This window comes from Siphateles boraxobius, unplaced genomic scaffold, assembly GCF_051911475.1.
Source record: "Siphateles boraxobius isolate OS27281-9 unplaced genomic scaffold, OSU_SipBor_1 65, whole genome shotgun sequence".
In the NCBI taxonomy this organism is placed as follows: domain Eukaryota; kingdom Metazoa; phylum Chordata; class Actinopteri; order Cypriniformes; family Leuciscidae; genus Siphateles; species Siphateles boraxobius.
In genome coordinates, this window is record NW_027509192.1 from 2,436,950 (window position 1) to 2,457,084 (window position 20,135).

The 20,135-nt window shown below is 36.5% G+C and overlaps 1 protein-coding gene across 5 annotated transcripts; it reads right to left on the reverse strand.

Annotated features, from left to right (window-relative positions):
* Positions 1 to 581: 581 nt before the first annotated feature.
* Positions 582 to 19,781, reverse strand: ptpn9a (protein tyrosine phosphatase non-receptor type 9a). 5 transcript variants are annotated; one of them, XR_013196604.1, is made up of 14 exons: positions 19,213 to 19,781; positions 14,711 to 14,854; positions 13,808 to 13,897; positions 12,075 to 12,199; positions 11,502 to 11,607; positions 11,240 to 11,350; positions 9,889 to 10,205; positions 7,492 to 7,579; positions 6,899 to 6,968; positions 6,731 to 6,809; positions 5,249 to 5,399; positions 3,464 to 3,671; positions 2,050 to 2,767; positions 582 to 1,846 (listed from the first exon to the last, which is right to left on the reverse strand). XR_013196604.1 is itself a non-coding variant. In XM_077210178.1 (13 exons), exons 1-13 carry the CDS (start codon positions 19,243 to 19,245, stop codon positions 2,577 to 2,579), a joined length of 1,713 nt encoding a protein of 570 aa, XP_077066293.1. In that variant the 5' UTR covers positions 19,246 to 19,770; the 3' UTR covers positions 582 to 2,576. The 5 variants fall into 5 exon arrangements, 1 of the variants encoding a protein (XP_077066293.1); XR_013196605.1 differs by having other exon boundaries at positions 2,037 to 2,767; positions 19,213 to 19,770; XR_013196606.1 differs by having other exon boundaries at positions 2,026 to 2,767; positions 19,213 to 19,770.
* Positions 19,782 to 20,135: the final 354 nt, after the last annotated feature.

Here is a 20,135-nt window from a genome sequence, read left to right on the forward strand (position 1 = left end):
CAACGTTTGTAGGGACATTTTATGTGCTTTTAAAAATAAAAATATCTCAGTGGCGTTTCCCATTTTTTCTTGGGAAAACAACTTCATCAACACCGAAATTATATTATACTTTATATAATTTTACATTATCATGAATATTAATAAAGGAATGTATTAATAAAACGGATACTGTGGGTGAAAAACAACAGGTAGCACATATATTCTTCTAAGATTTATGCACATAAATGTGAAAACTTGCACAAAAAAAAATGTGGGTGTTATTTTCACAAAGAACAACACATTAGACAAGGGATAGCTCACCCCAAAATGAAAATTCTGTAATTTACTCACTAGAAAAAGGAAAAAAAAAAATACTATGGAAGTCAATGTGGTCCATCAACTGTTTGGTTACCGACATTCTTCAAAAAATATCTTCTTTTGTGTTCCACATAGAAAGAAACTCATACAGGGTTGGAACAACACAAGGATGAGTAAATTATGACATCATTTCTCTTTTTGGGTGAACATACACCTGGTTAAGAATTACAACAGGATCTTTAATCCAGTAGTGAAAGGTTCAATTAAAACACTCAGTCAGTACATAGTTTCCCCCCCTTCCATTTAATAAACTTTAAAACACATGGTTTTGATTTGGTTTTGCTTAAATGACATTGCAGTTTGGACAGCTCTATTTTGAGAATGAGAGACAGTTGATACCTGTACAGTCTTTTCACATAAACTTTTCACTCAATCCAAACGTACATGTGGAATAAGGCTCTTAAATTGCATATCAAAGCACTTTATAACTAACAGAGCCGCTGCAAACTTATTGATAACCATAAGCTTGACATTACAGGTTAGTTTTTTCATTGACATAAGAAACGAGAAAAAAATAAAAGATAAAATTGGATATAAAAGAAAATATAATTTACATATATATTTGGGAGTAATAAGTAAGGACACAAAGCGTGGGTATAATAGAAAAATACAAATGGTCACATTTTGTGCCCAGAGGCAGGACTGCAGATCCTGGAATCATTGTGGTGTGTAGAGATGCTTCACTACAAGAAAATTCAATATGAATTCAGTAGCAAAGACACCTTTAACCCACAACAAAATAAAAAGCGATTCTAAATGCACTTTACAGGAGCTTTTAGATTTTTTAAACAGGTTATTAGTACAATATTAACAGACAGAATTATAACAGTGTAAATGACTCGATGTAGCCATCTCACATTTACACCACACTAATTAAAGACTATATCAATTGAGTAATTGTTGCATTATAGAGGTTTACCGATCCCCCCAGTTGATGTGAGAAGACTTGCCTCATCCTGGGCCTCAAAACCATCATCTACGGTTGCCCGCTCTTTAGATGCTACTGCAAAAAATGTCCTACAAACTACAGAGACATTTCCAAAAGTTGACGCACACAATACAGACAGGCAAAATATTGTCTATACATTTAGACAATAAATCTGCATTCAAATCCAGCGAATACATAAAATCTATAGTGTGCAATGACTGTATCTCATAGGTCGAACAGGAGTATAAAACCCAAAAATTTGAGTAGAACTAAATGAATAGTTGAATAATTCAATGATTAGTTAATTTAAAATCGAATTGTGTTATTATTTACTCACTGTCATGTAATTTCAAACCGGTATGACTGTCTTCAACCATTATGGTACACAAAAGCAGCCATATAACGACTCAATTAATGGAGACGGACGTTGTCAACCTTCAAATATTGCAATAAAAGAGCCATTAATTTATTCCATATGACTACTTTCATTGTGTTATTTTGTACATTTTAGAGCTCGACAGCACCCACCATCATTCTCTTTCATTAAAGAGATAGTTCCCCCTAAAATGAAAATTAAGGCATAATTTACTCACCCTGGTGTTGCTGTAATGCCGTATGCTTTTCATTCTTAAAAAGAAAAAAGGGCATATGACATTAGAACAACACCAGGGTGAGTAAATGATGCCTTAATTTTCATTTTAGGGGGAACTATCTCTTGAAGAGCACCTGGGATATTCTGCTGAAGTTGTACTTTTGTGTTCCACGAAAAAAGCATGTAAAATGGTTTGAAACAACATAAGGGAGAGTAAATAAAGACATAATTAAATTTTTTTGGTGAAATAACCCTTCAAGACAGTGTGTTGGTCTGAGGCGTCACTGAATAGAAACACCTACTGAGTGACAAAACGACACCAGAAATTGTACACTCGTTCCAATGTTTGTCCTGAATCACATTTGACCATGGTTGATTTGAAGCTTCATGAGTAAACTGCACAAAATGCAGCACAACATTACATTAGACAGACTACATTACAGCTGGATCACTGAACATTTAGACACCCCCTTCAAACAGTCATTTATTGTGACTATTTATGCTGCCATTTTTTTTTTAATAGTGACAGATTAATCAAAAACCCAGTAATTTTGATTGGGAATTCTTCTGTCTTTGAGTCGCTGACCAACCAAAAACGAGCTCTGTCTTATGAATGGATGAGAGCAGGCCTGGCCTCTTACTGATTGGCTAAGATTAGGCCTTTTCAGTCTCTGATTGGCTACGAGTGGGCCCTGCTGCTCACTGATTGGCTGAAAGCAGGCCCTGTCTCTGGGCATTCTCTAGGATCGCGGTGTGGCAGAAATAGTACTGCTCGGGTGTTTGAATGCTGAAGGCACGCTGAGATCTCATTCGTCGGACCGTCTGGCAAATGTTAAGGGTCCCGACATCCTGCAGCTGGGACAGACAGATATCCAGCGCACAAAATGTACCTGCGGGGATAAGAGGTCAGTCTGAAAATCCATTAAAAAAGATAGTTCCCTCAAAAATGAAAATTCTGTCATTATTTACAAAACCGGTATGACTGACTTTCTTCTGTGGAACATGGATTGACTTCCATTGCAGTTTTTTTGTCCATTAAATGGGGAACGAAACTGTTTGGTTTCAAACATTCTTCAAAATATCTTATTTTATGTTCCACAGAAGAAAGTCAGTCATACAGGTTTATTAGTAAATGACAGAATTTTAATTTTTGGGTGGACTATGGATGCGTCCCAAATCGCATACTTTCTTGAGTAAGAACTTAGTTTGAATAAGTAATTACTTCACCACCACTAAAAAATTATGTTTTATATAGTATGAATGTAATCTGGTCGTACTACGTTTGCCATGTTGTCATTATCATGTGATCTACCAGCGTCACTTCACTGCCATTAACAAATCCTCTCCCGTGGCCTCATGGGATAGTAAAGTGTCCATCATATGCACACTTCAGAATCTCGCCGAAAGTAGTAGATCATCCGGGTACTTTTTTTGTTTTACTTTTTTACATCCGACATACTTCTATTGTCACGTTCTGTTTTTCGCCTGCTATACAGTAGGGAAGTATGCGATTTGAGATGCAGCCCATCCCTTTCAGTGCCTCATTAATATGTAGATATGTTTTTGTTTTGCGTTTAATTACTGACCGGTCCTGCCGATGCCAGCGCTGCAGTGGACCACCATCGGCGGGCCGAGCGGATGACCTCTCCACTGTGAGCCGAAAGCCTGGACCGCCCACTGCTGCTGGTACTTCACGGCACCCAGGAAACCAATCAGAGACAGTGCGGAGGACGGGACCCCGTAATCAGGCCAGCTGAGGAACTGGAAATGAGTCACTTGTCTCTGTTCAAACGTCTGGGGAAAAACAACAGTAAAATAAGTTTAGAAACTGTTCCACTTTATTTTTCTTCAAAGTCAGATAAATTGAACATTTATTATACGATTTTGCTGGCGATAAACAGTACAGCGGAGCATTGTGAATATTGCCTTTTAACACATTTGTTTTGGTCATTAAGATTCCTAAAGACTGTTTATTTATTAGTATGTTTCTAGACTACCGTTTTTTTTAAAGAAATCAATACTTTTACTTAGCAAAAATGTATTAAATCACAAATATACTGCCGCTGTTCACGTATAACTATTCTCCTCTATTGGTTCTTTATTTGTTTTAAACAGCAGACTTAATATTAATCCGCCTCTGGTCATGATTTGGAGACAATCAGCATATGAACCGTTTTGCCATGCTGCTTATATTTATCACGCAGTAAAAACCCAGCGCCCAAAACCACGCTGAGTGAAATGAGGATTTTATCATAACAAGACTCATTTAGATGACACTTTACTTAACAAGAAGAACAGCTTGTTCTGTGCGTCATACGTCATTACGCTATTTGAACGTCATTGCACATGCACAATCCTTTCAGTTTCTGTTTTCAATCCGATCAAGTGTTTACATGTTCTCTAGATCGGATTACAAAAGGAATAAACCACCCCTTACAATCCGATCGAAATTCCAACCGGATCGAGCTCAATCAGATCGATTAAGGTGTTTACATGAAGTTTTTTAAGTCCGATTGAGCCGTCAATCCGATTATAAGGGTCCATGTAAACGCAGCTACTGATAATAATGAGAAATGTTTCTTGAGCGGCAAATCATCATATTAGAATTATTAATGACGCTGAAAATTCAGCTTTGATCAGAGAATCAGTCTCTTAAAATATCTAAAAGCTCCTGTAAAGTACATTTAGAATTGCTTTTTATTTTGTTGTGGGTTAAAGGTGTCTTTGCTACTGAATTCAGCTTTTGATCAGGTATTTTGAATTGTAATATTTCACAATATTATGGTTTTAAATGTATTTAAAAATATATATAGAAAATTTGTTTCTACAGTACATTATAATTGAATTTAGCTGTATTATTTTTATTTTACATTAATTATTTTAATTTATTTTAAAGATTATATTGCCATATGTTATTATCGATTGCTATAATGGTGCATATAAATATTTAAATGTTTTTCTTGTTTTCATTTAATGAAAAACAGTGTAAAACATGACTTGAAATTATATAATTAGATTTTTATCATATTTGAATTCTTATATTTTGAATCTAATTTGCAACAATAGGTATTTGGCCAAAATCATGCTTAAAAGTTATCTTACACCATTTCAGATAACACATAAACACATAAAGACATAGCTAAAATACTAACAAAATGCCAACAAATTTAGAAATATAATTTTTTTGGTAGTATTGAACAGCCCTACTATAGACTACATTATGAAAGGTGGTTTGTGAAACTGGAATCCTTATATAAATCATATATGAGATCATTATTACTGAATGGATGTTCATTGATCAACTGTTAGCTTTTGAAGAAAAAAACAAGCAAACATTAAATTATGATATACAACTGGTGTATGTGTGTTACCTCTGTGTTGTGCAGCTCAAGTGTGGTTTGGTTGTAATGCGCATGGTTGTCCACTCTGTGATTGACCACAGCGATGTGCCCGTACACCTCCTGACCGCCCTCATCCTGGGGCCAGTACTGTCCACACTTCCTCCGGCCGCCCTCATCCGTCCTGCAAACACACATCCACACACACCACTCTAAGCAGCATTTATTTTTATTTTAATCCACTGTGACAAAGTCCATATGGTACAGCTCTAATCTGATCTCAGGACAGATCAGTTCTGCAGGATCACCTTTGAAAGCATCAAAAAACAAAAGTAACAAGAATCGGCTGAAATTTAATTGGCTGACTTCTACATATTTTTAGAAGCCAGGGTTCATTTTATCAGCCCACCATGCAACAAAGTTGAATTTATGTTCTCAGACTGCTACAATGGAGGACAAATTAGTCACTGCATTTTCCAACGTTTGTGGCACTGAATCTCCGAAGATATTTAAGAGTTTTGAAACATTTAGTAGCAAGAAGATGTGAACTCATAAGCTCAATTGTACATTACATTTTGCTCTACAGTTAAATCTGATTTATGTGAAACATCGCATAAGAAGACATTGGCCACTTTATACATGTTGGTCAGAAAACCTCTTCCTGCCTGAGTGCTTTTTGGCCTGAATAAGAGGCAATTTGCACTAGACTTTCTGGTGATAATAAAAAGTTTGGCTATGGAAGACTACATTTCCTGCATATTGGTAAACTAGACCCTCTGGCTGCATCTGAAAACGCATACTTCCCTACTATATGGTATGTGAAAAACAGCAGGGATGCACAATATATCAGCCACAATATCCGTATTGGCCGATATATGTTCATTTTTAACGTTATTGTTATCGGCCTGATAAGAAAAATTGGCCAGAATATTAAAGCTGATACATAATGGATTATTTCCTTTCACTGATACACTTTAGATGCGCACTATTCGATGTGATGGTTTTGAATTGCTTGCAATATGATTGGAATCACTTTGAAAAGGAAAATACATTTCAGTGCAACATGCAAGTCTGTCATATAGGCTTAATAAAATTATAATGAGAACATCATTATAATTGTATGCTTGGGACATGGTAAGACTATTCTTTTTGTAATAAGGCTCTCAAAAATTATATAAAAATTTGTATTTAGATTTACCAGCCAAAATATCGGTTATCGGCTTTCAAATATAAAGAATTATCAGTTATTGGGGCAAATTTTCATATCGATGCATCCCTAAAAGACAGTCTGACAAAAGAAGTATGTCCAAATTCATTGTACTAATAAAACAGTAGGCAAAAAGTCCTCAGATGATCTACTACTTCTGGCAAGATTCTGAAGTGTGCATATGATGGACACTTTAACATCCCATGACTTCATACTTTTCAACCACTAAAAAATAACTTTCTGTATAGTAAGTACTTATTGAAAATAATTAACTACTCAAGAGAGTATGTGATTTGGGACACTATTACCTTGTTGTCATGACAATGACAAGCACACTTTGCTCCCAAACCATTCTCCAGAAATCTCCATAGGTTTTCTCCAGTGGGCCTGTTAAGAAACAACAGATGCATTAGTTCCGGTGTAGGTTAAAAATTGTTACACTAAATCTAATTTATAAATTGTGTGATTGTTTTTACCCTGAGTCCCAATATATGCATTTTTCTGTTTGTATCCATCCATGAAGCTAGCATTTATGTAGTCTGATCTCTGTGGAAAGAAAACAAAAGATAAATGTCAAATCAGAATATGCACCACCATTCAAAATGGGGTTAGTAAGTGTTAAAAAAAAGAAGAAATTAATACTTTTATTCAGCAAAGAGACATTAAATTGATCAAAGACAGCAAATACATTTACGATGTTACGAAAGATATTTATTTCAAGTTTCTATTCATCAAAGAATATTGAAAAAAATATTTAGCAGCACAGCTGTGTTCAACATTGACGATAATAATCTTGAGCAGCTAATCAGAATACTAAAATGATTTCTGAAGGATCATGTGACACTGAAGACTGGAGTAATGATGCTGAAAATTCAGCTTTACCAACACAGGAATAAATTACATTTGAACAATATATTCAGATAGAATTACTGTTTTAACTGTATTGTTGATCAAATAAATGCAGCCTTGAGCAGAAGAGAACTTCTCTAAAACCTAAAAAAGACGGTTGAACGCTAGTGTAGATGAGTTTTAGGAGGGTCTAAACTGAATGACATCAGACAGCACAAACCTCGTTTCTCCTCGCTTTGAGTCGCACACGAGTCTGATCGAGACACAGCACGTCGCCATAGCGGTTCCGCTCCTGGTTGTGAGGAGCCCTGCAAAAGATCAATGACAATGTGAAATCAAATTATTGTGCACAAATTATTAGTGCATGTTATTCTGAGAAAGTTTTCAAATAATATTTTATTTTCTGCTGATATAATCATATAGTCTTGATTTTGGCCTCGACTGCACAATCCCAGTGAATAAAATCAAGTCCAGCCCAGGGCTACTATCGTCAACTAAAATTATTAAAAACATTTTGGTTAATTGAAATAAAGCAGAAATAAAATAAAATATAAACGTTAGATGAAAAATTTAAAGATTAGAAATGTTGCCTTGGCAAATAACTGAAATAAGTCTTAAGTTTCTTAAACTTAAATAGTAATATTTAAAAAGAACAAAAACTAAGAAAGTTACTAAGAAACTTAAAGTCTTATTTTGCAAAGTAAGATATATGTTGATCCCAGAACAACATTCCAGTCCAAAAACGTTGGCCGCATCTGAAATCACATACTTCTACTATATAATAAGTGAAAAACAGTAGGCAATTCAGTTTCCAAAGAGTAGGCAAGAAGAACCCAGATGATGAACACTTTACTATCCCATTAGGCCACGGTAGAGGAATTGTGAATGACAGTGAAGCGACACACCTGACACTGGTTGGTCACATGATAATGACAACATGTGCGAATGTAGTTTATCCAGATTACATTCATACTATATAGAACGTTCTTTTTATATAGAAGTAATTAATTATTCAAAATAAGTACCTACTCAAGAGACTATGTGACTTCGGGCGCAGCTATAGTCCTAACCTACTCTACCCATAACTTATCCCTAAAATCCGAGGGAAATGACAGGTGAATAACACTGATGTAGAAGCACATAACCCTTGCTGTAAGCTTAAACTTGACATTAAAGGATTAGTTCACCTCAAAATGAAAATTTCCTAATAATTTACTCACTCCAATGCAAATCAAGATATCCATGTCTTTCTTTCCTCAGTGGAAGAGAAATTAAGTTTTTTGAGGAAAACATATATAGTGGACTAATAATGGACTTCAATTGACCCTTCGCTAAGCCACGCCCGAAAACCGCCACCAAACTGGCCAATTGTGTCTTAGCAACCGTAACTAGGCGCGGGAGGTCTGGCAAGCTTTCGAGCGAGGGAAACATGCCGGAGCGTTGTATGGATTGTGCTAATCTGAAACCCGGTATCCTAAAAGTTTGGACGGGGGAGTATAATTTTTTTCCTTCCCGAAAATCTAAAAGCCAAGGTGACCCCATTCACAACTAAGTGTCGACAGGATTAACAAAAACACATATTGCTTGGAAGTTGGAAATAATTACGGTTCTTTGTTCATAATGCACATGTTTTAACGTAAAATAAGACGTTTAAAGACAAGACGGAGGCTCACTGACATAATTTAAAATATATTTCAGCATTTTGTTAATCGACGGCCTACTACTACCCCTGACTGAGTAACTTTAACCCAATCCGATCGCGGCTCTCCCGGTGTTAGTGTTATTCCACAAGATTTATGGATAAACGGTTTGATTTATAATTATTAGATTATTTTTACATTTCACTTACCCTGCTGTGCACGAACATAGCTGTTCCCCGATTTGTGCGTTTCCCTTGTGAATGGTCAGCGTATGAGGCGGCAGCTGCTGCGACTATAGGCTTTAGCTTCAATTTTTATTAAATTATTCTCTCATCGGTTGCATATTATGTTGTGGATATATCCCTCGAATGCATACTGCAGTCCCTTTTCTCTTGCTCTCTCAGATATTTCACTTGTTCACCAAAAATTACTAATTATCTCATTGGGAATGTCTGACACCGGTGCATACACACTGTAATAGACGTGCTAGACGCGAAAGCTTGACAGGCGTAGGCAACAGTAACTAAGGAGGGCGGGGCTTAGCGAAGGGTCAATTGGCACCCAACGTTTTAAAGTCCAAATTAATGCAGTTACAATTGTAGTTAAAAAGTATATATATATATATATATATATATTTTTTTTTTTTTAATTGACCTATCGTTTCGCTAGATAAGACTCTCCTCCTCAGCTGCGATCGTGCACAGCCTGTTGAAGCACTTCAAAGACCTTTGAAACTGCATTGATTTGGACTTCAAAACGTTGGCTGCCAATTGAAGTCCATTATTCGAAGAAAAATCCAGAAATATTTTCCTCAAAAAAATTAATTTCTCTTCCACTGAGGAAAGAAAGACATGGATATCTGGATGGCATTGGGGTGAGTAAATTATTAGGAAATTTTCATTTTGAGGTGAACTAATCCTTTAACTCAAATCTGATTGGTTGATTGGAAACCTCACACGTTCCCCATCCACACTCACAGCGCACAGGTGAAGGTTCCAGACGGCTGCTCTCTGCGAAGCTCCTCGTACTCCAGGTAGATCCCGCTGCGCTGGGCCCGGTTCAGGTTCGCCATGAGCTCGGCCAGACTCATGGCCTCAGCTCCTGGCGTGTGTATGGACGTGTTCTCCAGCGGGATCCCGACCAGCTCATCGACAGGATCCACACGTCCGTTCTGCTCGGACAGCAGCTGCATGTTCCAGCTGTGCACGTCCAGAGGCAAACAGCCGCCCAGGTGCTCAGGCAAACAGTCTCTGGGCAGATGCTGTCGCAGGTCGGCCATCTTCACCATCTGAACCTGAGAACAGGTGAAGGTTGTTTCATGTTTAGAAAAACTGAAACATACAAATAATCGCTCAAGGAGCCCACAGAGTGGCACTACTGCGAGAAAAGTGGGGTAAACAGATAGACCAGAGAAAAAAACTGTTTAAGGTCATTAATCGGTTTGACCAATTCATTGTTTAATCAGTCTAACCACGTCTAACCAGTATGACCGAGATAGTCTGACAGGCCAACCTCTGCTGGTTTTGATATAAACCAGCTATTGCCATGTAAAACTTAGTGGAATCTCAATATTTTGTATAGCATGACAAAACTAAACACATTGTATTGTAATAGTTAATATTATTTAAAATGATATGTAATATTTATCATTTAATATTATGTTTACTTTCCAATTGGGCTCTATAGAAGCTTGTTTCTGCCAGGGAATAAAAAAATAAAGGTAATTGTGGACTTTTTTTCTCACAATTGTGAGTTTACATCTCAAAATTCTGAGAAAAATGTGAGATTTGCAGGATATAAACTGGCAATCGTGAGAAAAAAGTCAGAATTGTGAGATGACTTTTTTTTCTCTTAGAATTGCGCAATTCTGACTTTATAACTTGCAATTGCGAGGTGGATATCACAATTCTGAGGAAAAAAGTCTGAATTGCAAGATTTAAACTCACAATTGCAAGAAAAAAAAATCTGAATTGTGAGTTTACTTCTCAAAATCGACATTCAGAATTTTTTCTCCCCTCAGAATTGTGAGAAATAAATTCAGAATTGCGAGTTATAACGTCCTGACATTTTTCTCGCAATTGCAAATTTATATCCTGCATATCTGACTTATTTTCTCAGAATTGTTTGATATAAACTTGCAATTCTGAGAAAGAAGTCAAAATTGTGAGATATTAACTCACAATTGCAAGAGAAAAGAAAGTCAGAATTGGGAGATAAAAAGTCGCAATTACCTTTTTTTTTTAATCCTTGGTGGAAACAGGCTTTCATAGAGATTTAAAGCACAGCAAGATAAACTGTTAGTAAATATGTGTGTGGGTGTGTACTAACCCGTTCTCTGAGCTTCTCCTTTAGTAAGAGACTCAGTAAGTTATACGGGACCCTGAACCACACAGGAGCGCCGACGATGAGCACTTTCTTCAGTCGTGCTGGGAACGCACCCTGAAAACAATAGCGGAAGAACAAATTATTTCGGATTCATTCTGACATCTAAACCCCCCAAAAACCCACACACTCCAATGACTGTACTCATATGGATGGCAGGCATATGAAAAACAGGAAATCCACAGATAGACAAAACACAGAAACTCACCTTAAGCAAATTGAGGATCTTTTTGCTGAGGTCCAGTTCAAAGTTAGTGTAGTTGGATCCAGCCATGTCATAAATGAAAACCAGTCCATTTCTCTGAGTCTCAAAACTACAGGAAAGAAAGAGAGAATTATAACTTTGCAACTTAAAATATGTGGTTTCATTAAATGTAATTTCAAAGATGAATAAAGTGTATATCTAACTACCAACACTAGCATTCATAAGTTTGTGATCGGTAAGATTTTTTAAATGTTTCTGATAGAAGTCTCTTATGTTCAACAAGGATGATTTTATTTGAACAGAAACAGTAAAAAAAATTAAAAAAATAAGTAAAATTGTGAAATATTATTACAATTTAAAATAAAAGTTTTCTATTTTAATATACATTTAAAATGTAATGATGCAAAGCTGAATATGATACTTCAGAAATCATTTTAATATGGTAATTTGCAGCTCAAGAAACATTTATTATTATTATCAGTGTTGAAAACAGTTTTGCTACTTCATATTTTTGTGGAAACCGTGAACATTTTGGGTCAACTGGACATCCTTCAGTTCTTCTTTCACACTCTCTACCTCTCCACAGCTCGGTCCAGTAGATAGAACAGCGCCTGAAGAACCACATGGTTTCCTGTTTTACTGGGATGGTGCAGTTTAGCCGTGTAGAGGGCGATGGATGCCCCAGTTGGGTCCCGGACACCCTGATATCAGAATACAATGGAAAAAACATCTTAAAAAATCATCATGTTTTCCTGTTTATAGGTTCAGAGTCAACTCATCTTGAACATACAATTTACTCTGTACGGCATACAAAATGTTGAAACAGGATGCAATGATAAATGAACAAAATTGTTGTCACACAACCGGCTCACTTCATTCATGTTTAATTCATTAATTCAGAATTTAGAAATAAATACTATAGATTAAAAATTTTAAATCCAAATTTGTGCAAATTCTGAATAAAAAAAAAATGATATTGATAAAATATATTTAAAAAGAAATGATGTATAATAAAAAAATGAATATATGAATAATATATACAATATAATGAAAGAATAAATAAACAAATAGCTGTATGCTCTTTCAAATAAATATTGTAGTTTTAAATGTTTAGTTGAACTTTGTGCAAATTCAAAAAATAAAACATAATGATAAAATAATACTAAATATAAAAAATTAAAACAAATAAATATATAAATAAATATACAAACAATGTAGTATGCTCTGTCAAATAGATATGGTAGTTTTAATTTTATTTATTTTATTTCTGAATAAAAAAAGATGATAAAATATGTAAAAGTGTAAAATATATAATAGATTTAAAATAAAATAAAACAAACATGGTAGTGTACTCTTTCAAATAAATATCGTAGTTTTACATTTTTAATCAACTTTGTGCAAATAAAAAATATAATAATTATAAAATAAATTATACTAAAAAAAATTTAAATAAAATGGGGTCAAGACAGCCAGTATTGTCCCACTGAACAAAATAAGTGCGTGGCACCTGAGGGCTGAGTATCTCGAAAGCATTGTAACCCCAAGTATATCGTAGAACTATTGACACTCCACGATCAACCTAGCTCCAGCTTTCGAGAAACGCAGTCCTGCCAGTTTGCTTTTCCAAACATACTTTAGTTTAACGGAGGAGTAGTTTTAAATGTGTACACATGGGGGCAGAATAGAGTGTGTCTCACTGAGCTGTGAACAATCACTCACTCAGACCTTTCTGATCATTAGATTCATCTCTTCCATTCAATAAGACACTAAATCTGGTTTATTCGCTTTCAGCCAATCCATTTCCGGATGTGCCAGCACACAGCTTTACCATTTATTAAATATTTATGTCAATAACATATTTTCAATGATCCGATGACTCATGAGAAACGCGGGACTTGTGTGCATCTCTCTGGGTTATAAATACAGATGTCAGGATGTGGGGAGAGGAGACAAGAGAATGAGGAGAATCAATTAAGGTATCGGATGAACCAACGGGATCCTGCCGCCGCAGCGTCCAATCAGGTGTCGGGACACAGACTCATCTGACCAATAGCAGAGCATTACCAGGCAAAATGAGCTAAAATAGTTAATGAATAAATTTCCACTGATTCTACGTTGACATAGTTATAATAACCGGGCTTAAAGCTGAAGTGAAACCGCATCAGTGACTTGTCAGCTGTAATCACTGGAGTGGAAATGAAACTTGGCACAGTATTTTTTCATTTGTGAACCAGTAACCTCATTTCCGAGATTAAAAAGAGCATAAACAGCTCTTTTGAGGAAACGGCCCTGATGTGATGTGAACTTACCAACACAGTGAACTTCCCGCTCAACAGCTCAGAGCGTAGCGGCTCTTCGTGCGGCTGCAGTTTGACGATGCCCTCCCTCAGCCGTGTCTCCTGTCAGAGAAACACAGAGATATTTACTTTTCATATTTAACCTACACGTTTATTTTGAGATAACGACCAACTGAATATACATTACCTGTGATTAATTACTTGTCTACTTAATATTACTTTAAATTCATTTTTTTATTTGAGTGCCATCTCCAATTCATCTGCACTATGATTATTTTATTTTACTTTTATTTTGGGCTTCCCACAATTGACTAATGAATTTCCATACATTTTACAGTCATTTGAAATAAATTGCTTATTAATAAACAGTTTAATTTTATAGCACACACACACATATATAATATATGTGTGTGTGTGTGCACATCATATATATGTATATATATATATATAGTTAAATCCTAAAACTCTAGTCTAGAGAGCGCAGACAGATCGGTCCTTTACATGCAATCTGCAAGCAATCACATCATTACCGCATGGCGCAAGCTGATTGGCTCGGACTCTGCTGATCCTGCCAATAAGCCAATGAGATTGCTGCTCGAAATTTAAAGTCTGTTTTAGTGTTTGCTGTAAGCTAGTTAGTTCCTCTGAAATCCTCTACCTCCCCCACCTCCACCTGCTATAGGATTTATGTATGTCTATTTATGCAGCAGAAACCTATCTTAAATGCCCACAGCAGCGAGTCTGTGTATTTAATAACAGCAGCAAGTCTATACTTGCTCTGCAGCAGCAGCGTAGCAGATCGAGTCCACCGAGGCAAATACATAACATTGCCATCTTCAGTAAAATGCTAAAACTATTCTGGGAGTTGTCATGATTTAAACATATATTATTGTGATCATAATAACATTCACTCACCCTGTAGCTGTGGAAAAGCTCGATTGCTCGGAGGACATCAAACTTGCGGGCCATTAGAAACTTCACAGCTACGTCCCAGGACAATGGTGAGACACCATGTTGAGATGTCCATTTGTTGATCTCTTCCAAAAACTGCTTAGTGGCCTGAGAAATAAAGAAAGAAAGAGAATGTCTCATTTTAGACCATAGCAAATTCAAGCCTACTACGGTACATTTTGGTCAGTTGTTATTTCCCACTATGCCCCACACATGTGCACGTCGGGGACCTTAGGGTAGGATTACGTCTGAGATTTACAGACAAAACACTATGTTCTCAGTAAGTTCCTGACAACTATAAACACTCAGATACAAACAAGACCATGAGCAGAGAGTGAGGCAGGAGACATGGAAAAAAACAGAATGATGTTTGGAAGTGGAAAGCAGAGATGATCCAGATGGGAGAACCAAGAGGCTTTGGCCATCTGATATCAAACACCGTGATTAAATCAACTGCATGAGCATCAGATTCTCAATGCATTCTGGGAGATTATTTCCACACGTGAATACTGTATCTCACAGGAGATACATCACATGGGCTCCTCTAGTGTCTTCACTCCAATTGGTTAAAAGTTTTTTTTTTGCATAACTGAACAAGCCAACCGAGTGAATAATTAAACTTTAGGCTAATGCTAGTGCACTACATATGTCCAGCTCAAATTAACAGGATATTTTCCCAACATACTGGACCGACTGGAGTGCCTTCAGCTACAGATGACTGAAAATATTATTCAGAAATCTGTGCAAATACTGTTAATTTGACCCGAAAGACACATTTTATACAGAAAAATAAGCTCCGTGTCTCTCCAGAGGATCCAGTCCACCCACTTGCACAACACGGTTTCCTTAAAAGGACAGATAAGCAGCAAATCCAGGCAGACAGCCCTGAAACTTGCAGAATTCACCCGGAGACAAACTGTGCATTTTTACAGGCCGCAGTTCAACCCAGAAAGTTTTAGCTCATGGTCCATAAATGAACTCTGAACATCACACATATTAAAGGGTGGGCACTGGGGACTCATCCAACCATCGCAAATGGCTGCAAAAAGTCACTGATGCTTGATAGGGGTGTGTAAACTTCTGACATGATAATCGGTGTATATTTTTTGCCATATACAAGTTATTTTGGCTTGTGGAATATATGTGAATATATATATAAAAAATAAAAACAATATTATATATTATATCTAGTACATCCCTGAAAAAAAACAGCAATACTACTACAACTAATCTAACAAACAATATAAAATACAAATATTTTTAATATCTAGTATTGCCCAGTAAACATATAAATTATGAATAATTTTAATGTTATTTTATTTATTTTAAAACATACTTAAATTTTTTTAGTTTAGAATTTAGTTTTTTATTCTAATACTGAAAATGTAGTCTTCTCGGGGTACAAGGTATAAAAAACGTTTTAATTTAAAATCTTTTTAAATAATCTTACAAAAAGATGTTTTTTCTAATACATCGCATAAATGCTATAAAATATGTTTTATACTATGATATTAATTATCATCATTACAATTATTATTACATGTTTTATACTTTTTAAAGGCAGTATTAGAATGTTTTTAATCTACGTTTAAGATTTCTTTTTTTTCCAAGTGAAACTTTGTACAGATTCTTTAAGTGTTAGTTTCAGGCCTAACACATGTCAGCATAATCACTTCTCTCTATTTAGGCATCAAAGAGCTCAGAGCAGGAAGAAAAACACGTCATGAACTGAACCCAGGTCTTTCTCTCTGCTTCTCCCAGAGTTTCTCCCGTGGAAATGCTTTTAGCAGCTCATGTCCCCCGGGGGCCCGCAGCCAGTCCGACATCTAATTACTCTCTCACATTCGTCCAGCAGCCCCGATAAGCCCACGACGTCCCTGCGCTGTCTCCGAGAGGGGCCCGAGACGAGACCCCAGAGTGTCATTCACTCACTCAGCCGTGATTCCTCAGCATTTGCACAGGCAGAGACGGGCGATAAGACACTGACTGCTGACTGGCGGACGGATGAATGAATGGATGGATGAACGGACGGACGGACGGACGACTGGGGGCTTATGTAAATGAGATTCCACAGCAGGATGGAGGAGACAGAGGGGCCTTGTTAAAGAAATCAACCCACACACACTTTCCCCATTTATTAAAACAGGTTACTGAAGCTTTACAAGACATTTTGGTACAAACAAAACTATTCAAAGGTTTGCAAAACATTTGTGCGCATTTCACGACTTAAAAAAACACACATTGCTGCTGAAAGTGACCTATAAATAACAAGCAGACTTATATAATGATCATTTCCTGTTTTAGTCTGTGTATAGTACAAAACTACTCTCCCACCAAACTGCTTCACACACACACCCACTTCAATATTTCAATTCAAGTATTTTTTAAAATATATTTTTAAAAACAACGCCACCAAACATTTGACTTATTAAAATGCAAATAAAGAGCTAGGAAAATAAAAAGTATATGCATGAAAACTACAAATAAAGAGTAATAAAATAAAATAAATAAATAAAAAGGTGGAAATAAAGAGCTAAAGATAGCACTTTTCTGTGAGGGATTGAGCATTAGCTTACAGGTTTTATCTTTTAAAAATCTGACATTAATCAATTTCTGTTGTGTTACTAAATAGGAAAGTATTTTTAAAGTGAGAAAAATCATCTAATGCTACTAAAGCATCACAGTATTAATCAAATTCCTTTTTGTGGCTGTTTACTCATTCACATTGTGTCACTTTCAGGATGACATCATTAAGGAACTGACTTTTGTTAGTGAAAGGGATACGTGTTATTGAGGACAAAGTAAAGACCTATAAAATGATTACGAATTTAAATAATAATCCTAAGAAAACATGTTTGGTTATAAAAACAGGCAGTTTCCCCCAATTTTTTTTAGAGTTAGAAAGTCAGTTTGGCACCCACTGATTAACTAGAATTACAACTTTACTTAAGTCTGTTAGCCCCCTAAATTAGATGTGTGCTGTATTTCCAAATAGTCTGTAGATAGTCATAAAAACTGCTTTTATGATATTTTATGTTGCATCCTTTTTTAAGCTTGTAAGCTCCTGCCCATATAATGCAACTGAATAAAAATAAGAGACCAGTGCATTATTCAAAACATTAAAGTTTTTTTTGGTTCAAAATTAACAATTTAAATAATGACGAGTAAATACATAATCAATATTTTCTCCAAAACATGTTTTTGTCTTACCCTGATTCACTATGGTAAGCCTATTATGCATAAGAGTTTATATTTTAGACCAAACGCCGAACAGAGGAGAGTCTGCTGGCTAAAAGAGAAGAGAATACGAGCTCGTAATAAAACAAGAATCAAGAAAGGAATCAAGTGAGAAAGGTATTTTATTGAACAGATAAATATGTAGCTTAAGCTTTCTAACAGAGTTCACTGTAGCATTATCGATTGTGAAGGGTCATGCCATTATAGTTGTAGCGCTGTACTGGGATTTATTTTTAAGGAAGTACCGTGTCTATTAATGGGTAAAGCTAATTGAGATCCTTTCCATCTAAACTTTATATCTTTTAAAGTTAGTAGTGAATGTTTTATGAGCAGTAGGATAAACACGAGTGTCTGTAGTCACGCAGAGGCGAAACACAACCAAAACATTAATTCAACACAAGCACATTGCATTCCTGGAAGGAAGATGAAACAAAACCACAACGATTCTGAAAGCTTCTTTTTGACCAGCATTGATTCTTGTAAATCTCGGTAACCTAAAATGTTTTTCTTGAAGTTTTGAGACTTCTTTTCATTTAGGGTCATGAAGATGCCTGCAAAGTGACGACACTAATGTGTCGTGGAATGAGCTTATGAAAATTAATATAACAATTTAATGGTTGAAGGAAGCTGCATAGACCCAAAGTATTAATGTAAAAGGTTGTTTGTATTGTGGGATTTTTATTGAACTGTAGTGAATCCAATTAGGGTAAATTTGACCTGCATCATCAAAATTGTAACCAGAATTGAATCCCATTTGACTTTACACACACATCCCCTTTGTCAGTAATTAACACAACTCTAGTAACGTTAACTCTATGGTAAGCCTACTGTGGTCAGAACTATGATTATTATGGTAAAACATTAAGGGGTTTTAGTCCAGGGTAATTTAAATGGCTCACCACAAATATGATCATCCTGGTGCGTGGACACCCCTCATAAAATTTAAGGTCGCAATATTTTCAAGAATAAATACACCATTTATACTGTAATATTATATGAGTATTTTGAAAATATTTTGTTTCTTATATTATTACGTTATGTATTTGATATGTTAACATTTTTTTCACTGCTTATCTGTTCCACGGACCCCCTAACACTCCCATGCGGGCCCCGAGGGTCCCCGGACCCCAGTTTGAACCCCCCCCCCGGACAGTATCTCCGGGTTGCTTAGCAACAGAACCGCTGGAACAGAGAATCAGCGTTAACTGGATCGTGATGGTATTTCATACCTGCTCCTCCTCGGCGCTCAGACGGCTGGCCATCCTCCCCTCTCCTCTTTACCCCGCTGGAGGCTCTTATTAAAGCTCGGACAGCTGTTTAGATCGGACAGTGGAGATCAGACTGGGCTTTTTTAGGCCCGTTAGCACTGCTCAGGCTAACAACCGCAGCAGGAGCGCGAGAGTCGCGCCGTTTTCAGCTCGAGAGACAGCGCGCGCGGCCCACCACTTCAGCACGGCACGCGACACAACCAATTCATGATCCGGTCCGGGTTCGGCTGGATCCACATATATAGGCTATATATATATGTACACACATAAGTTACACTAAATGTGTTGCAGCGGAGCTTCGGTCCGCCCGTCTGTGTGACGAAGGGAGAAATTCATCACGGTGCTCCGTCGAAACTCGTCGAAGGCCGGTTAGTTTGTTTGAAGATACGAATTTATATTAATCGATCAGCTCCGCTGCATCCGGCCGCTTTAAGACAGTAAAATGCTAGGAGGCGAATGAAGATCAGACGCTCCTGAAAAGCAGCAGCAGTGAAAGATGACACTCCCCCTGCTGGCCACAATGAAGAACTACAATCTGGACGACGCTCCTCCTCTCCATTCATAAAAATCTTGGAATGTCCGATTCATTGTAGCGAATCGGTTCGTTTGGACGGATTCATTCTTATGTACTTATTCCCCATAGCAGGGTATTCCAAAGGGTTCCTGTGCGCCATATTACGTGTTATTGTTTTGTAGTGAAATAATAATACATCGGTCATTATGGTGTAGTTTTAGCTGTATTAAATGTGTTGAATCAATTATTGCGTTTTTTGATTCAAGGTGTGCCGAGTGATTTGTGAATCATTTTCAAATGTTCGCGAATCGGATTCATTCACTGAAACACGCATTTACTTAGTTATGTAAATGAGTGCTTTTGCTTCTTA

What these genes read in the sequence shown, in the direction of transcription:
- ptpn9a (XM_077210178.1), bottom strand. Translation starts at nt 19,245, where the DNA reads ATGGCCAGCCGTCTGAGCGCCGAGGAGGAGCAG. An exon ending in TGCATATATTGGGACTCAGG is followed by an intron (nt 6,810 to 6,898) that starts GTAAAAACAATC and finishes GTTTCTTAACAG; the next exon opens with GCCCACTGGAGAAAACCTAT. An exon ending in CGCTGGCATCGGCAGGACCG is followed by an intron (nt 2,768 to 3,463) that starts GTCAGTAATTAA and finishes TTATCCCCGCAG; the next exon opens with GTACATTTTGTGCGCTGGAT.